The sequence below is a fragment of the Papio anubis genome, chromosome 2, assembly GCF_008728515.1.
Source record: "Papio anubis isolate 15944 chromosome 2, Panubis1.0, whole genome shotgun sequence".
NCBI classification, from domain to species: domain Eukaryota; kingdom Metazoa; phylum Chordata; class Mammalia; order Primates; family Cercopithecidae; genus Papio; species Papio anubis.
In genome coordinates this window covers 81,600,010-81,619,691 of record NC_044977.1, presented here as the reverse complement: position 1 = coordinate 81,619,691, position 19,682 = coordinate 81,600,010, and the positions used below count along the sequence as shown (strand labels likewise).

General features: G+C 49.8%; 1 protein-coding gene across 3 annotated transcripts in view; it reads right to left on the bottom strand.

The window, feature by feature from the left end:
• The window catches only part of FAM3D (FAM3 metabolism regulating signaling molecule D), a 33,851-nt gene extending 16,899 nt beyond the window's left edge, over positions 1-16,952 (bottom strand). Inside the window, exons 1-3 of one of the 3 annotated variants that reach the window (XM_003894241.3) lie at positions 16,685-16,952; positions 5,616-5,666; positions 3,743-3,850 (exon numbers count right to left, since the gene is read on the bottom strand). In XM_003894241.3, coding sequence (XP_003894290.2) covers positions 3,743-3,850; positions 5,616-5,628 — 121 coding nt within the window. In that variant the 5' untranslated portion in view covers positions 5,629-5,666; positions 16,685-16,952. Of the gene's footprint in view, positions 1-3,742; positions 3,851-5,615; positions 5,667-7,610; positions 12,543-16,684 lie in introns of those variants that run through there. The other 2 variants (XM_009200442.3, XM_009200441.4) reach the window with 2 other exon arrangements.
• Between the last annotated feature and the right edge of the window lie 2,730 nt (positions 16,953-19,682).

The following is a 19,682-nucleotide window of genomic DNA, read 5'->3' as shown; positions in this document are numbered from 1 at the left end:
TACACACACAGCACACATATACACAGATACACATGTGTACACATATGCACACACACATACACATGCACACACATGCATGCAGATATATGTGACACTCATGTATGCATACAGACACAGACATGCACACATATACAGACACACGTGTGCACATACAGACATGTGTACACACACATGCAGACATACATACGCATGTGTGTGCATATACACATGTACAAGACACACACACGACTCTCCCTTGGTTCAAAAGAAGCTGGACTGTTTGAGACCCACTGGAATTTGTGCTCTAGTTCCTAGTATATGACTGCACGAGACATTTAACCTCCCTGGGCCTCCGTTTCCTTGATGGCACATGAAGATGGCACATGTGATGACAGCCACCCTCAAGGGGCTGTGGAGGGGGCCCAGTGAGATCACTCTGTGAGGGCCGAGCCCACTGCCTGGCCCCTAGGCCCCAGTGAAGGGTACAGTTGTGCTGCTGTGGGTGTTTGGCCCATATTGGGGTGTCTCTTTCCTGACTGTCCGCACTGCATACTGTCTGCACTCGCTCTAGGGCCCTTGGCCACTTCCTGACATCTTATACCACGTCCTAGTTGTTTTGCTGGTTCTACATCGTATCTCCCACCATGCCAGCAGTGACGTCTGGAGGACAGGACCTCCAGAGGAAGCAGAAATGCTAGGGGAAGAAGCTCTCCTTTTATGGGGGAACCCCCAACACTTACACACTTTCCATTTGGTTCTCAGGGGCTGTCCATCTGGAAATGTCCCTACCCCTTGCCTCCAAGGGCCCAGGAGTGGCATGAGACCCAAGCTGGGTCAATCATAGTATCACATTCCTCTGGAGACAGAGCCCTTCCCTACTTCCCTATGTTGATATATAGCTGTGTGGGGGAGAGAGAGAAAAGAGAGAGAGAGAGAGAGAGAGAGAGAGAAAGTGCTTTTTCAGCCAGGTGAGAAGATGAGCATCAGGAGAGAAACCATCATGCCTGCCTTAGAGAGAAAGCTGCCCATGGAATGAGGCCCTAACCTGTTGAGGTCAAGTAGCAACAAGCAGAGCCCAGGGATGTAGAAAGAAGAGAGACCGGCTTTGGGACCTTCATGGGAGACTCCCAGATTCAGCCACATCTGAAGTCACAAGATACCCGTAATGGACCATCAAGACATGTTTTGTTGAAACCGGTTAGAGCTGAGTTGGTCACTCTCATCTGAAATAACCCTGTCTAACTTTCCAGGCACAGGGGTTCTTATTCTGGTTTCTGTGCCATGATTCTCTTTGGCAGTTTGGAAAAGCCGTGAACTCCCCTCAGAATAAAGTTATTCTCACTTCCCTTGAGACACTTATCACTTTATACTCCAACAGACTGTGTTATTAAATGCATAAAGTAAAATAAATTGGAAACCAATTATATATCAATGTAATATATTTTGCAAAAACAAAAACCAAATTTGTGCTATAGTAATATATGTGCTTCTATATCAGTGCATTAAATAATAAAATGAGGGTATGTGCACCCAGGTTAGGAACCTCTGAAGTAAATGAAAATTACCCCCTTCAGTGCTGAAACACAAGTGGTTCTTACTGGCCATCTTTCCCACTGGTTACATTTCCTGCTACTGTAAACATTTCTCGAGACTCTGCATCATGTTAATGCACTTTCACTTTTCTACATGCTGTAATCAAGTCTGTTTCTCTGACTCAGACCATGAGCAGAGCTATGTGTTCCTCATTCAGGGTCTCTGGGGCCAAACACAGAGTTCAAAACCCAGCAGTCACTTGATGATGGTTGGTTGGAGGTGTTGACTTGTCAAACCTCAGGTAGTTGGATACTGAGAGACAAATAATTACTGGGTCTCTTTTCAATTACTACCCCTTTCCCACCTCGGGCTGGGACTCTCTCCTCTAGAGGACACCCCTGAGCCTCCTACACTGACCTGGGCCCCTCACCTTTGAGGCCATTAATGCAGCCACATCACTGTCTAGTTTGTAAAAACAGCGATCCTGGGGAGGTGGTGGGGACATGGTGGCCACCAAGCATCTATATAAACTTATAAATCATCTCAGCATGGGCTGTGGAACATGCTTGACTAGAAGCAAACAAGGTAAGGGATCACAGACACTCCACTGTGGGGTGGGGTCATGTTCAAGACTGGTTTACTTGCTGCCTTAGGAAGCTGGGAGAGGCCTGGGTCACTGATGTTTGTGAAGATGTCAGTGTAGGTGGTTCTTGGTCTTCAAATGGGACGAATCCAGAGATACAAATCCCTTCCCTTCACTTCTTCCTTTGATCAGAAAGGATTTGAATCTGGAACACCTGGGTTCCTATTCTTGTTCTAATATCTCCAAGAGGAACTTGGGTGAGTTTTTAAATCTCCTCAAGCTTCTGTTTTCTCAGAACACACGTGAAACCACATCAAGGATTGTGCTTGAGTCCATTCCACAACCATGCCATAGATCACTCTGTGGGACATTTGTGCAGGTTAAATGAGACTATGCATGTAAAGCAGCTAGCATCCAGCATCCTTCCACTTGTCCATCCATTCATTCACCTGTCCACCCACCCATCATCCACCAACCCACCCACCCACCATCTACCTATGTTGTCATCCACCCATCCATCTACTCACTCATCCCTTCTCCAGCCACTCGTCCATCCATCCACCCTTCCCTCCATCTACCCATCTACCCATCCACCCATCCATCTACCCACTCATCCCTTCTCCCCCAACCCATCCATCTGCTTATCTTTCCATCTATCCATCCAGCCATTCACACATGCACCCACCCACTCATCCATTCTCCACCCACCCATTCATTCACCCATCTCCCCATTTGCCCATTCAACTGTCCATCTACTCATCCCTCCATCTACCCATCCAACCATCTATTTATCTATCCACCCACCCACTCAGCCATTCTTCACTTATCCATCCATTTATCCATCCATCCATCCATCCATCTCTCCATCTACCCATCCATCCATCTACTCATTCTGCCATCTACCCATCCATCCACCCATCCATTTATCTATCCATCCATCCACCCATCCACCTGTTTTTTTTTTTTTTTTTCACTCATCAAATGTTTAGTAGGCATCTGCTCTGTGCCAGGCACTTAGAGAGGTGAATGCACACAACATAAAATCCTTGTCTTCAGGAAGCTCACATTCTAGGGTGTGGAGACAGGCAACAAACAACGAAACATAAAAACCATAATGACAGATAATGGTGGTGTTCTGATGGAAAAAGCCTGACATGAGAGAAGCTAAACTAGGAGGAAGGGGTGCAACCTTAGCTGAGACTGGAAAGCAGAGAAGGAGCCAGGTGGGAGGGTGGGTGGCGGGTGGGGGGATCTGCATGAAGAGATACAGGAAGAGGGAGCAGTAGGTGCAGGTGAAGACACTCAATACATGATTTTCTTTCTTCCCTTCCTCCCACCTCCCTTCCTTCTGTTCTTCCTCCCTCTGTTCTTCTTCCTTTCTTTCCTTCCTTCTTGGGGTCACCTTTTCTAAGTGGTCCTTGATGTGGGCACATGTGTTGCCCAGGGCCTTGCAATGCACCTCTGTTCCCCATGGACTCCACCCTTCCTGGCAGCCTGGGAGTGCCCCCTCTCCCTGCAATGGCTGGGGTCCCAAAGGTGGCACAGCTTGTCATGTCTCCAGGGTCACCTAGGGATGGAGGGAAGAATATGTCTTCATCCTCCAGGCATGGTCTGCAGTTGCTGCCCCCAGCATTGAGCCCCACTCACCCAGCCAGCGTGGCAGACGGATGGTTTTCATGCTGAAGCTCATGTAACTTCGAACAAAGATCCATGTCGTGATTATGGCAAAGATGAGGGCCAGGAGGCGAAGCACACCTGCCGAGCAAGGGGATGCTGCCAGGAGACCACAGAGCCAAGACCACATCGCAAGACCACGTGTGAGTTCTTCCCGAACTGCACAGACCCCATGCTATAGGCTCAGACCACATCCACGCTGGGGACCAGACCATGGGACCATGTGTGAATTTGTCCAGTGGCCAGATGGTGAGATTGTGCTGCCAGGTCATGTGACAACATTTACCCAAGTGGGTCCCCTGGGAGAGAAAGTTAAAAATGTACCTGCCTGGGCTCCACTTAGCCCTCCAGAGAGAGAGAATCTCTAGCAATGAGGCCAGCATTCTGGACCTTTCTATAGCCCCTTAAGGGGAGGCCTGAAAACTGCAGTGGGAGGGCAGGACTCTGGGAGGGGAGCTCTGGAACAGGAGTAAAGAAGGCTGTGGCCAGTGCTCAGGGCAGCCAGCAGTGCTGTGTGACTCTGAGCAGGAGCTCAGCCTCTCTGAGCTGGAGTCCCTCAGGCACAGAGCAGACATGGTAACACCCTTGCCCCTGAGCTTGTTGGCAGGGATATTGTAGTTGTCAAAAATAGGCAGCCTCCAGGTGGCTTGGGGTTGGGGCTGCCCCCCACAGTTTCCATCAATTCTCCCTCAAGGCCTCCACAAATAACTGCACACTGGACTTGCTGTGCAGCTTCCAGACAAGCCACAGCTCCCTGATCCCTGCCTCATGGCCAGATTGCTTTCTGATTCCCCTATGTGATTGGGGAACAACGCCACACATGGGGATAAGCCACCTGCAGTTCCCTTTCTTTACAGGGACCAGAAAGCAGGCTCCATTTCACATCCCTGCTACCTTCTGAATCAGACCCACCCATTCTGCTGTGACCCTTGAGGCGCAGGCCCAGCTGTGGCACCCCTCCCTCTGACCTCCCTGTCGGCATCTCCCCTGCTCCTCGGCCCTGAATTCAGCTCTAGAGCCTTGAACTAGTCTCTGACTACTCAGGCTGGGGAGAAGGCCCGCTGGGTCCTGTGGGGCGGGATGCAGGTCTGTCGGGACGTGGTCTTCAATGGCACAGCATGGCTCTAGGCACGCAGAATTCCTCTTGGGTATCAGCTCATGTTCACACAGAACTCACTTTTGTGCCAGGCACCATGTGAGCAACTTTTGAATACATTATCTCAGTTCATTCTCTGAGTAACCCTGTGTGCTGGATACTATTGATTATTCCCATTTTACTTATGAGGGAGGAAACTGAGAGGCGGTCACTTCCCCACTGTCACTTGGCTGGTAAGTGTCAAAAGTGGGGTTTAAACCCAGAGAAGTAAGCTGACTTCAAAACCCCGTGCTCCTGACTCCTTACAGCTGTTCTGGAATGTAAACGAGGCAGGTGCATTTCCTGTTTGCTGCCTCAGTTTCCCTCTCTGTACAGAAGGGGTTACAGTATGAAGGTGTGGACTAGAAGGCCTTTGCCTCCCTTGTGCCCAGCCCTATGGTGTAAAAATTCTAGAATAGCCCTCCTCGAGGTAAATATTTTTGTCTCTAATTTCCAACCAGGCCAAGGGTTTCCAACATGGGCACTCTTAATGGTCCCAGCCAGGTGGGGCCTCTGTGCAGAAGTTCCTCCTGCCCTTCAGCCTAGAGACAGGAAGTCATCTCTTCTACTCCTCCAGGCTCCCCTGGATTGCTTTCCTCCTGGGATTTGGGCCTGACTATTTGAGAACAGATACAGCCAAATCACTGTGAGCCCAGAATGGGTGGACACAGCTGACAGAAAAATGCCTCCAAAACCAATTTCAGAGCCTACCTGACACTCTCATCCTGTCCAGGTGAAGGGTGGCTTGGGTTCAGCTTCCACCTATGGAGAGAAGAAAATCCAGTTGGAAACTGGCATCAGGTCTGCAAGTGACCAGGCCTGAAGATGAGGGACAGGGACTTCTACCTGGGGAGATCATAATTCTTTCAGCTGGGTTCCTCACCACCTGCCATATGAACAAGAGGGCAACTTTCCTCTTTTTCTGTCTGCCTCCACCTCTCCTTCACTCTTGTCCCTGGAATTTTATATTCAATTCGCCATGTTTTTTTGAAGTGCAGAAAATAGAGGAAGGTGTAGTCTGGTAAGCCACTGTCTTTTGGAATATTTGATTTATTCACTTATCCATCTATCGATTTGTTCATCCATCTGTTCACCCATCCATCCGACAATCCATCAGTTGATTTATCCATCCATCCATCCATCCATCCATCCATCCATCCATCCATCCATTCATCCATCCATTCATCCATCTACCCATCCTCTATCCATTCATTTTTCCATCCATCTATCTATCCTCTATCTACCTGTTCATCTATCCTTTTATCCATCTGTTTGGCCCTCCTTCCCCTCCTTCCTTCCTACCAGCCAGCCAGCGAGGTTGAGCTAGCTAGCTGCAGTGAAACCATCAGGGAGCAGAAGCCCAAGCGATCTTTGTTTATCGTACCAAAATAAACAGTAATCACAACTCACATATTACAGGTGACTTTGTGCCAGGTGCCATCTATGCATTATCTCTTTAATCCTCACAGCCCCCATGTTAGGAATGAGTAAGCAAGACTCACCGTGGCTAAGCCCAGGGTTATTCGGCTTGCAAGGGTGGCAGCCAGAATGTGGATGCAGGTTTCCAGCTGCTGAACACTCCCTCACACCCCCTTCCTCCGCCCTACTGGGGTCTCACTGCCAAGAATTTTTAGCTCAGAGGAGGGTTGAAACCAATGTTTCCTCCCTTATTCAGTTCTGAGCAGAGCAGGGTCATCCTTCTCTCCACCTCCCCCTGTGTCACCCTCCAGGTGCTGAGCAGTTACCAGTGATTTGCAGCTTTGAAACCCCCAGGAGGTCTGTGGAGACTTAGAGGACATTAGGTCTTTGGTCCCAGACTTCCCACACCAGCTCCAAGGCAGCAGGTAACCTTCTCTGACTGTGATGACCTCTCCCACAGCTCTTCCTGCCCCTCCCACCCCAGAATCTTTATCCTAAAAACCCATCTCAACAGACATGGTCTCCAAAGTTCAACTGCCAAAGGCTGAGACGTGAGACAGGAGACTGGGCTCATGCCTGGCACAGCCCCCAACACCCTCTTCAATCTTGGGCAAGTCTATTTGCCTCCTTGGCCCTCCTGTATGTACACTGAGAGGTGCTCTGTCTGGACCAGTCGTTAATGTTTAAGCAACAATAACAACAACAGCAACTACAAAACCACACCTCCTCTTGTGAATTGAAAAGTCCTCCCACCGCCCTGATCCTACCCCTCTAGGGCCTTCCAGGTTAGAAAACCGGGCTGTCACTTGGCTCTACCCACAGACAAATTGTGGAACTTTAACTTCCTGAAATTCAGATCACCAGCATTTTTTTTCCAGATAAAAAATATATTATGATCATGACTGTGCTTCGGATGTGACCTACAGTCCAAGAACCTAGGTTCCTGGATGAGACTCAAAAGACATTTGGGAGGAACCCCATGTTAGATAAGCCAGGAGAGTCGGTGGCTGGACAGGATGGAAGGACAGGGACAGGGTCGGACAGATGGGGTTGGATGGACAGACAGACATGAATATTCACAGAGGGTGTGCAGAGACATTCCAGTCTGGGACAGGGGTGAAGGGGGAGAGGGAGAGAAGGGGGAGTGGGGAAGAGAGAGAGAGAGAGAGAGAATGAGAAGAGGGAGACAGAACAAGTACTTTTAATATGCGCATACAGATTCAGAGAGAAACACTCAGAGACTGACAAGAGAGAGAGGGACAGAGACAGAGGGTAGGGGACACACACCTGGGCAGAGGGCTAGCCTCTTGCTGTCTTGTCCATGCTGAGCAGGAAATCTGGCTTCAGGGCAGTGGGGTGGAGAGGGCCGGGGGCCAGTCCCTGTTGGGCTGTGAGAGCTCCCAAGCCTGCTTTTCCTCTGGGCTGAGTTGCCCACCCAGCACCTGCAGGGCTACCTGGTGTCCTGAGTTTCTAGCCTGCTCACCCTGGCAGCCCGTGAGAGCTCTGGAGCTGGGGCCCAGGACTGGCCTGCTGGGGTGGGGAGGGAGAAAGAGCAGGCACGTAGGTACAGGAACAGGTACGCGGGGTGGAGCAAGAATCCCTCTGTAGCCACCCAAACCCAAAAGAGTGTGTTTTCTCCTTCTTCCTGTTGGAGATTGTCCCAACCTGTTATTCAGGTTACAAAGTTGCCCAGCAAAGGAACGAGGAGAAAAGTTCTAGTGGCCTGGATGCTTACCTAGCCAGCCTAGCATGGCTAAGTCGGCTTCCGGGTGGTATGTGTGCAAGTGGCAGTGGAAGGCGAGGGGGCAGGGCTGGGGACAAGGTGGGGTTGATGAAGGCATGAATCACTGACAGCCACCCCTTTCCTGCCGTTGTCCATCCTCCCTCACTGTCCTTGGACATCTCCCTCTGTCCTGCCCTTTGCCATGGCTCCCTTCTCATTTCTGGCTGCAGGTCAGCCGTGCGTGTAAGCCCCAAGCTTCTCTTTTCAATGGCAGGCCTAGGCTGCGGGGCGTTGAGGAAGTGCTGGATGAATATTTGGAAACTGAATGAATTGAATTCTTGCATCGTCCTGGAAGGTTAGAATGATTAAACCACCAGGTAGAGAAGGAAGCTGAAGTTCAGAAAGGGCAAGTCACTTGTTTAAGGCCACACAGTCAGTTGTAGGGCTCATTTCTAAAGCATTCTCTGAGCATCCCTGGGAAGATGGGGAAATATGGCTGTGAGCAAGACAAGTTCTGGAGCAGCCCCAGGCCTTTGCACTTCCGAGTCCCTCTGTCTGAACACCGTTCTCCTATTTCTTTGTCTGGAATACTCCTACTCATCTTTCAGGTCTCAGTGGAGAAATCACTTCAGGGAAGCCTTCCCTGACCCTCTGAGTCAAGGTTCAACACCTACCTGTGGTCTTGGATGGGAGCACATCCATTATGGCAGCCTGCCCTGTCATAAGCGTCTGGCCAATCAGAGCTTCGCAATTTCCCTGTGATTGGTTCAGGAGTGAGTATGTGATCCAAGCAAGGCCAACCAGACTTTGCCCTGCGATTGATATATGGGAAACTGGGGAGAGAGAGGCTCTCTTCTCCCTGGAGATGCTAAGCTAGATGCAATAAGTCTGGGGCTGCTGAGGTCCCATCCTCAACCTCTATGGTGCATCCCTCCTGTGGTAGACGTGTCCTGCCAGCAGATGCACATACAGGGGCAGAGCAGCTGGGGCAGTACATGTGATCTCAGTCTTAAAAGAATCAGGCAGTGAAAGTCTGTGATATTGGGAAAAGAGGACGAATTTTTGGATCAGACAGACCTGGGTTTGCCACTTACTAGTTGTTGTGTTTTTCCCCACATCTCTCCAGGCTTTGATTTCTTTCCTTTGTGGAAAGAAGGTGACGCTGTCTACCTGTCCTGGAAGGGGTGTTGGACAGTGAGGCCACCTGTCTGGTAGGGGTTCGCCAGCCTGGCAGGGTCCACTTGTCTCTTCCCTGTTGATAGGCCCCATTCACTCTGCTGCCTCTCGCCAGTGCACCTCCAGGGCACGATTCCTATACGGATGTTTGTTCTTTCTGCAGACCCAAAATGCCATCACAGCATCTTTCTGCCTGCTGGTCTGTGACATTTCTTAAAGGCCCTACAGGAGCTGGGATGTCAGCCTTCCTGCTGCCTGTGGCCTTCTGTACACAGGGCCTTTCATCTCAACCATGACCTGTCCCAGAGCCATGACGAATAGAGAAAGAGATGCCGTCTCTCCAGGATGAGAGCGTGGAGCAGTGCACCCTGGTGGAGAAATAAGTGGCTATTTTCCCTGTTTAAATCCTGGCTCCTGGCCCTTCCCTGGCATTCTGTGAATCTCCATGAAGGCACCTTGTCAGCCTTCACAGTCAGCCCTGATTTTCAGGCCAGCTTCCCCTCCAGGGAGTGGCTCTCAAAGGCCTTCTTCATCCGCGGCCAGATGCTAGCACCAAGGCACACAGTAGGTAGGCAGTAAATGTTGTTGGAAGGAAGGAAGTGGGTTACCATTTGGGAAAGGAAACTGGGAGGTAAAAAGCTAGGAGCTGCTCCCTCCGTCTAAATGACTTCTTTTTTTTTTTTCACCTCATTCCTAACATTTTTCTCCGAAGTAGAAGTCTGCCCAGAAGACATGCTGAGACTCTAGAACCTGACTAGTCTCTTCTGGAAATTCAAGTCCAGCTATTTTTCTCATTATCCTGGGAAATTCTGCAGACAGAGTGTGGTCACTAGCGGCAGAGAGGTTCTATCAGTTCTTCCTCTTCAGGCTTCTTTCTGCTCCGCTTGCCTCTACCAGCAATGCTGCTTGAGCAAGGATTCATTGCAGGGGGTGAATTCTGTGTGCATGAGTGTGGAAGATAGAAACTCTACAGAGATAGTGACAGGCCTGAGGGAGACAGACTCCAGAAGAAAGAGACAAGACTGAGGTAGAGAGACAAGCGGAAGGAAAAAGAAACAGAGACACTCAGAGACTGGAAGTGACTGGCATATCAACAGACACACAGGCGCACATGTAGGCATGCATGCACGTGAGTCAGAGCACTGCCATGGGTCCTGCCCTAAACCAGGGGGTGTGCAACCCTGCCCAGCCCCAGTTGTCCCTTGCTGTGAGTCTCCCATCATCCCCAAAAGCCATCCTGAACACCCGCAATTGTGGCCCAGGCCTGTGGGAAGTAATCAAGGTAACCAGAGGCCCCCATTCATGCTCTAAATGGTCCTTCTTATAAACACCCAATATTTATGGACATTTATTGATCATGTCACCAATACAGAGGGGGAGATAAACAGCGAATAAATCCATAAACAATAAGACTGGTGGTTTGAACAATTTGTTCCAGTGACATTTATTTTGGAAGGAAATAAGCCCATTATTCCCTGTTTTAATTTTATTTATTGGTGTTAATGGTTTTCTCCAGCTGTGGCCAATGGTAGAATTATTGGGCCAGTCAGAGCTTAATGGCAGGAAATGCAAGAAGATACGAAAAGGTGCAGGATTCTGAGGGTTTTTACTCCTCAAGTTCCTGGGGGGTGCTTCCCAGAATAAGACAACAAATGCCACATGCCAGATACTATCCTGAGACTCTGACTTATTTTAACTAATTTAATCTTACAACAGCTCAATGAAGAAGTAAGGGAAACTGAGGCACAGGGGTCAAGTCATATAGCTGGTGAGAGTTAAAGATAGAAAAGATCCCAGAAATAAACCCAGGTGATGTGTGTCAGGAGACCACATTCTTAACCACTTTGCCCAACTCAAGCACAAGTTGTAAAGGACCAGATAGCAAATATTTTGGGCTTGGCAGGCCATATGTTCTTTTACAACTACTCAGCTCTGCCTTTGTAGGAGGAAAGTAGCCACAGACAATATATAAATGAATAAATGTAACTGTGTTCCAATAAAACTTTATTTATAAAAACATGTGGCTGGCTGCATTTGACCTGTGGGCTGTTGTTTGCCCACCTCTGCCCTAGGTGTGGCCTCTTTTAGCTCCAGGTGGACTGGGCTTCAGGTGTTCCTTTTGCTGAGCTTCGGCTTGCCTGGCTTTGGCTCAGCCAAGGTGAGGGAGAAAGGAGGCTCCCATGGGATAAGAGTGAGTTTCTAAGATTCTGTTCTTGCACCCCCATGTCTTTCACCAGCCAGTACCCTCCTCAGTGGGGTGGCTCCATGAGCTCTGCTCACTTGGCAGGGGTCAGCCACCTCTCCCCTCTCCCCTCTCCTCAGATAGGTTTTAGGGAGACTTTCCTCCCATTCACCGGACAGATCATCCTCTGAAGGTGCCACGCTCAGTACCTGGTCCCCAGGTCACCCTCAGTAAGTGGCATCTCCAGTCATATTTGCACCCTTCCACTTTGCAGAGGCCTTGTGTGGCCTGGGAATTGGGAGTCTGTATAACATGGTGGCTAAGAGTGGGGGCTTTGGTGCCCATCTAGGTCCTGCCATGGGAGGGTGGACACAGTCCTCTCCCGGCCTCAGCTTCCTTTCACATGGCCATCGTGATCTCTAATTTAGTGAAGATTAAAGGCAAGAATGCACCCAAAACCCAGCCCCTGGCACAGAGGAAGTGCTCTGCAAGTAATAGTTGTTAGTCAAGCAGGCCTTCTTGCCCTCTCCCTTGGAGATGCTCCTCGAACCCTCCATCCCCCTTCTCAAGGAGACAGAAATAGGCTGAAGAAGAGGGTGTGCTCCACATGGAAAATGGGTTCCTCCAGATCCCAGCAGAGCAGCTAGAGAGAGAGGAAGCCATCTGGACAGACACACAGCCCTTTCCCTTCCCTCCAGTGTCTGAGCGGATGGGTGAAATCTCAGGATACTGGACATCTTCAGGTCCATTAACCCCAGAGGCCAGTTTGTGCCCCAGAATTTCTCTTTGCTGAAAGCTGGGCGTGCATCTCCAGAGAGAACTAACTGGATCAAGGTGGGGCTGCGTGGAGTATCTGGGTTCACCCTCTGGCCCTGCAGGCCTGCTGCTGGCCTATCGGAATCACTTCAGCAGGTCAAGCATGAAGCATGAAGAGATTCACCTCCCGCCCAGTGGGTAATTCATTCATTTCCGTCTGAGACAGCTGGGTCTTGACCTCTTTAATTAGCCAACATGGCTGCCTCCACAACGAAGTCAACAGTGGCTTGCGAAGCCATTAGGAGATAAGTCTTGCCTGGGAAGGCACGGGATCAGGAGATCTCACTGAAGAAGCAATAATCTTAATAACAATCACAATAATAATTCTAATAAGAATTATTAGTATTCTGCCAATATTAAGTCCTGTGTCTTTTCATTTAAATCTCCCAACAATCTTACTGGCAGATTCTTTTTCTTAACTGCATTTACCAGTGAGGAAAGAGCTTTAGAAAGAGTAAGTGGCTGGTCCAGAGTCACATAGGTAGAATGACTTATGTGTTACTGCCATCTGTGACTTGGCTAACAGTAGTTTAATAAAGTAGGGGCAGTTGGAGTCGGGGTGGACATCTGTTTCCCCTTCTTCTGCTGACCACCCTAATTTTCCTTTGGGAATCAACTCCTCCCTCTCAGGCAGTTACTCCCTTCTCTGACTCCAGGAGTGATTCTGTGGTCCTGGCCTAGCAGATGAGTGTGATCTATCTCTGGGTTTCAGAGATGAGGTCAGACATGGGCAGGTGGCCCAAGCCAAGAAGACCAGAGCCTTCCTAGAACTTTTTGTTCATTTGTTTTTGAAATGGAATCTCACTCTGTTTCCCAGGCTGGAGTGCAGTGGCAATCTCAGCTCACTGCAACCTCTGCCTCCCAGGTTCAAGCGATTCTCCTGCCTCAGCCTCTGCAGTAGCTGGGACTACAGGCATCTGCCCCCATGCCCAGCTAATTATTGTATTTTTAGTAGAGACAAGGTTTCACCATGTTGACCAGGCTGGTCTCAAACTCTTGACCTCAAGTAATCCACCTGCCTCAGCCTCCTGAAGTGCTGGGATTACAGGCGTGGGCCACCATGCCTCGTCTCCTCCTAGCACTTTTGAAGGACTTTCCAGGAGAGTGGAGCTGCCTTTCTGCTGGAGAGGCTAAGTTGGGATGACTCCAAACTGGAGATGTTATATATGTCTTTGCCACCACATGAGTACAGGCTGTCTGAGCATAGAACAACATGGAGAAAAGGCTCCCAGACATAGACACAGAGTGCTGGGCGTGTCATTTTAGCCCCCAGGTCTGCCTTCTTGAAGTCAGAATTATCTCTGGACTTCCCTGTTGTGTATGTCAATACATGTCCTTCATTTGTTGGGCTGGTTTGAGTTGGTTTCTGTCACTTGCACCTAGAAGATTCCTACCCGATGCATGATTTTCCCATTTCAAACTACAGTTACATCTGCAAGAAAGACTCGGATTACATTCCCACCCTACTCCTTCCCTCCTGAGGTTTGAACACTTCAGTCCTCATGGGACCTAAAGAATCAGGCCAACTCTTGGCTTTTTCTCTGTGTCTTCAGCAACAGCCTCCTTCCTGATGGCTTCCATACCAGAAGCCACACTGCTCCTGACATTTTCACCAGAATATTCCTCCAACACAGAACCAATTGTACCTGCAGAAAGGTCCAAGGTCTTGGCTTTGTGCCTGGCTCCCAGCCTCTCCCTGGCCCTGCTGGGTGATTCCCAGCTCCCAGCTCCATGCCTCTGCTCATGGGGCTTTCTCCACCAGGGCTGCCCTCACCTCTCCTCACCAGAGGAATCCCATACTTTGTGGAATGTGACCTCCTTTGTGAGGTCCCCCTTCTGCGGCCTGTGCAGGCCTGGATCACTGTCTCTGTGATGTGTGTGTGTGTGTGGGAAGGAGAGAAGAGTGTGGTGGCCAACAGCCTGGATCCTGGAGCTGGACTGCCTGGCCATAAAGCTTCTCTCTACCGTTCATAGCCTTGCCGCCTTGGGCAGGTTACCTCACCTCCTTAGGCCTCAGTAGTTCATCTGCAAAATGGGGATGATAAGACCTCCCATGCAAAGACACTGTATTTAAACCAGCTAATCCATGTACAGTACTCGGCACCATTCTATAGACACAATCAACCTTCCATATGCATTGCCGATTATGGGGACTGCTGTTTGTACTGATCACATAGAACTTGTTCACATCTCTTGTACAGTGCAGTCCCTGACTCCCTTTACTCTCAATCATGGATGTGACTAATTTATCTGATAGGCTGTGAACTTTCTGAGATAGTGCCTGATCATTTCTGAATGTCCAATTCCATGCAGACTGCCTGGTGCATAGGAGGTGCACAGCTTGGACAACAGCACTGTCCTATATTGTGCACCTACTACGTGGCAAGCATCATGGTAGGTGCTTTGCACACATTGTCTTTTTCAAAATGCACATTGTCAAATCCCAAGGAATTTTCTACAGTCCTCATTCTTTTGAGATAAGGGAGGCTCAGACAAGCCCATAAGATAGGCAGCTTGCCTAAGGTCACCTGGCTGGGAAAAGGGCAGAACTGGGATTCGAATGCCAAAGGCAGGGTTGCTCTCCCCACAACCTCAAAGACAAATGTCTTTGTCTCCCCAGGCCCCTCCTTGGGGAAGCAAACCTCTGAGCCTCCAGAAGCAAGGGATTGGCACCAACTGTAGGAAACGTCTGCCCCTCTCCAGGGTACCTGCCCTCTGGGACTGCAGGCTGGGTGGGGGCTGCCAGTTCCCCAGGCAGGCTTGTGGGCTGCCCACCTGAAGTCTTACCAGGCCTGCCAGTAGTAGACAGGTAGGTGTCCTCCAAGGAGGAGCAACTGCCCCAGCACCAGGAAATGTTGGCAAATGATGACTTTGAACATCCCCCACCCCAGGGAAATGCCAATGAGGAAGTTAGGCCCCTGGGTTCTGGAGGCTTCAACATTCCTATGGGAAGCAGCAGGGTCTGTGTGTGAAGATGGAGTTGAGCTCAGGAAGAGGTATGCACATGATGACCATAATACAGAAGCCCCTAAACCCTCAACCCTAAACCCGAGGACAGACAGGTAAATGTGCAGATTTGGGCAGATGCTGAGCAATGGTAAACTCCTCCCTAGCCCGTGCAGACCTGGGCGCGACCACCTCACTGACTTCACCTCCCACCATCAGCTACTACCCCTCTCCTGCCTGAGCCACTCTGCCCTCCTCTTTCTTTCCTCCTATTCCCCCTTCTCAGAGATTCTCCACTGACCCAATCTTTTCCTCCCCTACCCTTCACTCCTGAAGGACCTGGCATTCTCCTGGGAGAAGTCTGCCCTGACTCCCAGGCTATCTCCATGGCATGTGTCAAAACTGTTTTGAAAATGACTATCTGTGCAAGTTTTCCCTTTCTGATTAGAACCATGTATGATACCTCATCCTGTTAATCATTGTGTCTTGTTTACCTGACATGCAGGAACTGCCCAATTAGTGCTCACTGGATGAATCATCTAGAAGGACACTCTTGTACCCAGGCAGCCCACTTCCAGCCATGGACTTAGAATCCACTGCAGCGTAGAGTCAGTGTGGCATAGTGGGCAGGAGTGCAAGCTTTGCAGCCAGATTGCCTGGTCAAGTTATTCAATCTCTCAGTACCTTGGCTCCCCATCTGCAGTGTGGGAATAATCATGGTGCTTTCCTTGTAGAGGTGATAGGAAGATTAAATGTGTTATTATATGGAGAGCACTTAGCACATCATACATGTTATTTTATGTACTTTAGTGATGATTATCATAGTTGTGTAGACAATGAGAACTTCAGGGATTGATAGGGGATATTCAGACTCTCTCTCCCATTTTACAGATGAGGAAACTGAGTCTTAGTGAAAGGGACTAGCTCAACATTACATAGCTAGAAAATCTCTCAAGTCCATGCACCTCATGACTTTTCAGATCATTACCTTATGAGAAAAATGAGATTTGGGGCCAAAGAACAACATTCCTTTCATTTTTATTCATTTTTCAAATATTTGTGTGGCTCACTGTTGATCATCGGAATGTGTTTTTTTGAATGAATAGATGAGTGAATGAAAGAATAAATGTTGGGGGCCCCTGTAGTTAAGGAAAAAACCCTGCAGTGTGGGTTACCAAATCCCCGGCTGGCATGCCCTACAGTTCCCTCTTGTGCCCAGGGCAGACATAGCTAATCAGTCATAGCATGCTTTTGCCTAAGCCCGAACCCAGCCCCAGAATCCTTCTTATCACAGTCTAATTTCATTGATCAGGCATGGTGCCTCAGATGAAATCTGTTTGCCTTCCTGAGTCTGATCTCAGGAATCTCTTCGATTATGTGGTTTCCTTCTTTTTTTCCTTTCATCATTCCATCTCAGGCTCTTTCACTCCTATTTCCCACCCTCCCCACCTCCATTTTCCCCTCTCTCAATCTTGTGTACCTGGAGGCATAGCCCTTTCCATTCTGGGGAGGACGTACCCGAGGGCTCGAGGCTCCCACTTCCCTGCTTCGATGGAGAAGGCGAGGTGGTCCAGCAGGTGCCGTGGGTCCCTGACCCAGCTGACCGCCACCCTGGGCCAGCTTCTGAGAGTCCCGCCTCCCAGTTGCTGGAGGGGTAGTGGCCTCACAGGCGGCCCTCCTCTAGATGCAGCGGGCACAGAGGGTGAGACGGAGTGCTGTGGGCAGCCAGTGGGCCGGCTGCTCCTGCTCTGCGCAGGCTCTGCCCCTCCTTCGAGGAAGTTTGCTATCAACTCTCCCTGCCCTGTTAAACAATCTCATAAGGAAGGAGGAAGTTTAATCTAAATGCTCATGGGGGAGGAAATGAGTCTAAAGTCTTGCCCAGCTGAGGAGTGGCTTAGAGCCTGCCTGGGGCCTGAGGAGAAGGGCCATGTTCCCTTCCTGTAGAGCTATCCTGGCCTTGGCAAGGAAGGTTTGGGTGGGAATTCAAGCAACTTAATCAGGAACGAGATACCACAATCTGCCTTCGAAAACAGCCAAAAAACCTTACAGAGAACCCGAGCCTGTGCTAACAACCTCCCCAGGGTCTCGGGGGTGTAGGGCTGGTAAAGCGAGTAGCTGCAGCTGATGATCACCTGCTCTGAGGTTCTGGACTGGAGTCGGGGGGTGCTGGAGGGGTTGGCTGGGAAGAGGGGAACCCAGGCAAGAAACTTGGGACAGGAAAGATGGAGGAGGTCAAAGGCGACTGCAAGATATTAAGCTTGGATGATGGAAAAGGGAGGCTCCTTGGTCAAGAATGAGGAAGATGGGGGAGAGGAAGTGGTTTGGGGAAAGGTTCTGGATTTGGGTTGGGACACACTGAATTAGAGGTTAAAGCTGGAGAGTGTGGGGTGTGGATAAAGGGAAAGAGGGAGAAAGAAAAGAAGGGCTGGTCAGTGGTAGACTTAGTGAAATGGTAAATGCAGCCTTTGTCTCCCTTCTCTCTGCTTAGGACCCAAAGTGCAATGAGAGGGGCTCAGCTTCCCCCTCCCCTGATCCAGCACCCCCAGGCTTTGTCACAAATCATGGTCTCTTTCCCAAATGCTTTCCTCTTAGGAGGAGTTCTTGCCTCGGTCCTTGGCACACAGGCTCCTGGCGACTTCCTCCCTTGTTTGCTGACCCTGAATGCTTCCGTAGGCTATGTAGTCCACTTGGAAGGAATATTCAGGGGCATGAGGTCCAGCAGCTGGTCAGGAAATAAAGATGCGTGCCCAGGGAGCTGGTGCAAGGGAAGACCAGGGAGCGGACCCTGTGTGATGAGGTGCCTGGAGTGGCCCCAGTTCTGCTGTTTCAGCTTCCCATCCCCAGGTAGGCACGTGGGCCCCACTCAGGGTGTACCCCAGGGCCAGGCAGTGCTTTCCTGCACCCTGACTGGCTTTAGGACTGGCCCTGTCCTCTGTCCCACCTCCTCGCCTCTTGTTCTCCCTTCTTTTGCTAGGACAGCTCTGCCCATGACTAGTGCCTGGGTCTCGTTCAGACCTGACCTGCAGTGTCACCTCCTCAGGGGGGCTCTCCTGACCCTCACTTCCAATGTAAATAAGCACACAAGTGTAGGGGAGTAAAAATGGCTTTCTCTACCCTTCTACCTTCCTTGGCTGGTCAGGAATTAAACTGACAGCAGGGAGAATAACAGGAGAAAAGGTACAGACATTTATCACATGTGTGGGGGCATCCCAGGAAAGAAAAGGAATTCCTACACCCAGTGAGATTTAGAAGCTTGTATACCCTCTTCACAGGGGAGAGAGGGGTGGGGTGTCAGCACCGTAGGGGAGAGTAAATGATTTCTGGGGAAGACGAGTGGCCCTCAGCAGGACTGGTGACGACAGCCTGTGACAAAGGCTATCTGGATGTGGTGTGGACCTTCAGACTCCTGTGAAACGAGCCAGTCTTTCTGGCAGATAAGATTTCCTGAGTGGAGATTCATGGCCACTGTGTTATCTCTGGAGAATCTGTCTTTAGACAGAAAAGGAAAACTCGGAAAGCCCCTCCCTGCAGTTGCTGTTCCCCAAGTGACCTCAGTTCAAAGTCTCAAAGTGGCATATTTTGGGGTGTCATTTCAAAACTCCTTCACAAGCAAATCATTTAAAATTGAGACATTCTGTGAAAGAACCCATGAAAGTGATTCCAGAACTTTTCTCAGTGGGTCGTCAGGGAAGGCCTCTCTGAGGAGGGGTGCTTTGAGGTGCTGTGGTAACAAACGAACACAGACCAGCGACTTAACAACACAGCTGTGTATCTAACAGCTCTGGAGGGCAGGAGCTTGATATCGGTCTCACTGGGTTGGAATCAGGGTGCTGGCAGGCTTGCATTCCTTTCTGGAGACTCCAGAGGAAACGTTTTTTGTCTTTTCTAGTGTCTAGAGGCCACCTGCATTCCTTGGCTCATGGCCCCTTCCTCCATCTTCAAAGCCAGCAATGTTGGGTCTCCATGACAATTCTTCCTACCTTACATCTCCCTCTAACTCTTTTCTGCTTTCATCTTCCACTTTTAAGGACTTGGTGACAACACCGGGTCCACTTGGATAATCCAGGTTACTCTCCCTATCCTAAGGTCAGCTGATGGGCAACTCCAATTCCATTTGAGACCTTAATTCCCCTTTGCTCGGTTATGTTATATATTCGAATGCTCCGGGGATCAGGATGTAGACCTAATCCCATTAGGGGGCCAAGAGTCTGCTAATCACAGGTGCAATTGTGTTTCATTTTCTTTATCAAACTTAACAGCCTGAAATGATATTTCCTGACTATTGTTTACTTGTCACCTGTCTTGCTCTACTGGAAAGCAAAACCCAAGAGGGCAGGGACCTTGCAGGTGCTGCTCGTTAGAACAAAGACTTACTGAATGAATGGATCGGGTGATTGAGCTTGAGCTCATTTCTGTATCAGAGTTAACACAGACAGCACTGGTCTGAGAGCTGGGAGCTGTGACCCCCACTGCACCCTGTGAAGTTGTGTGACCTGGAGCCTTCCTTTCCCCTCTC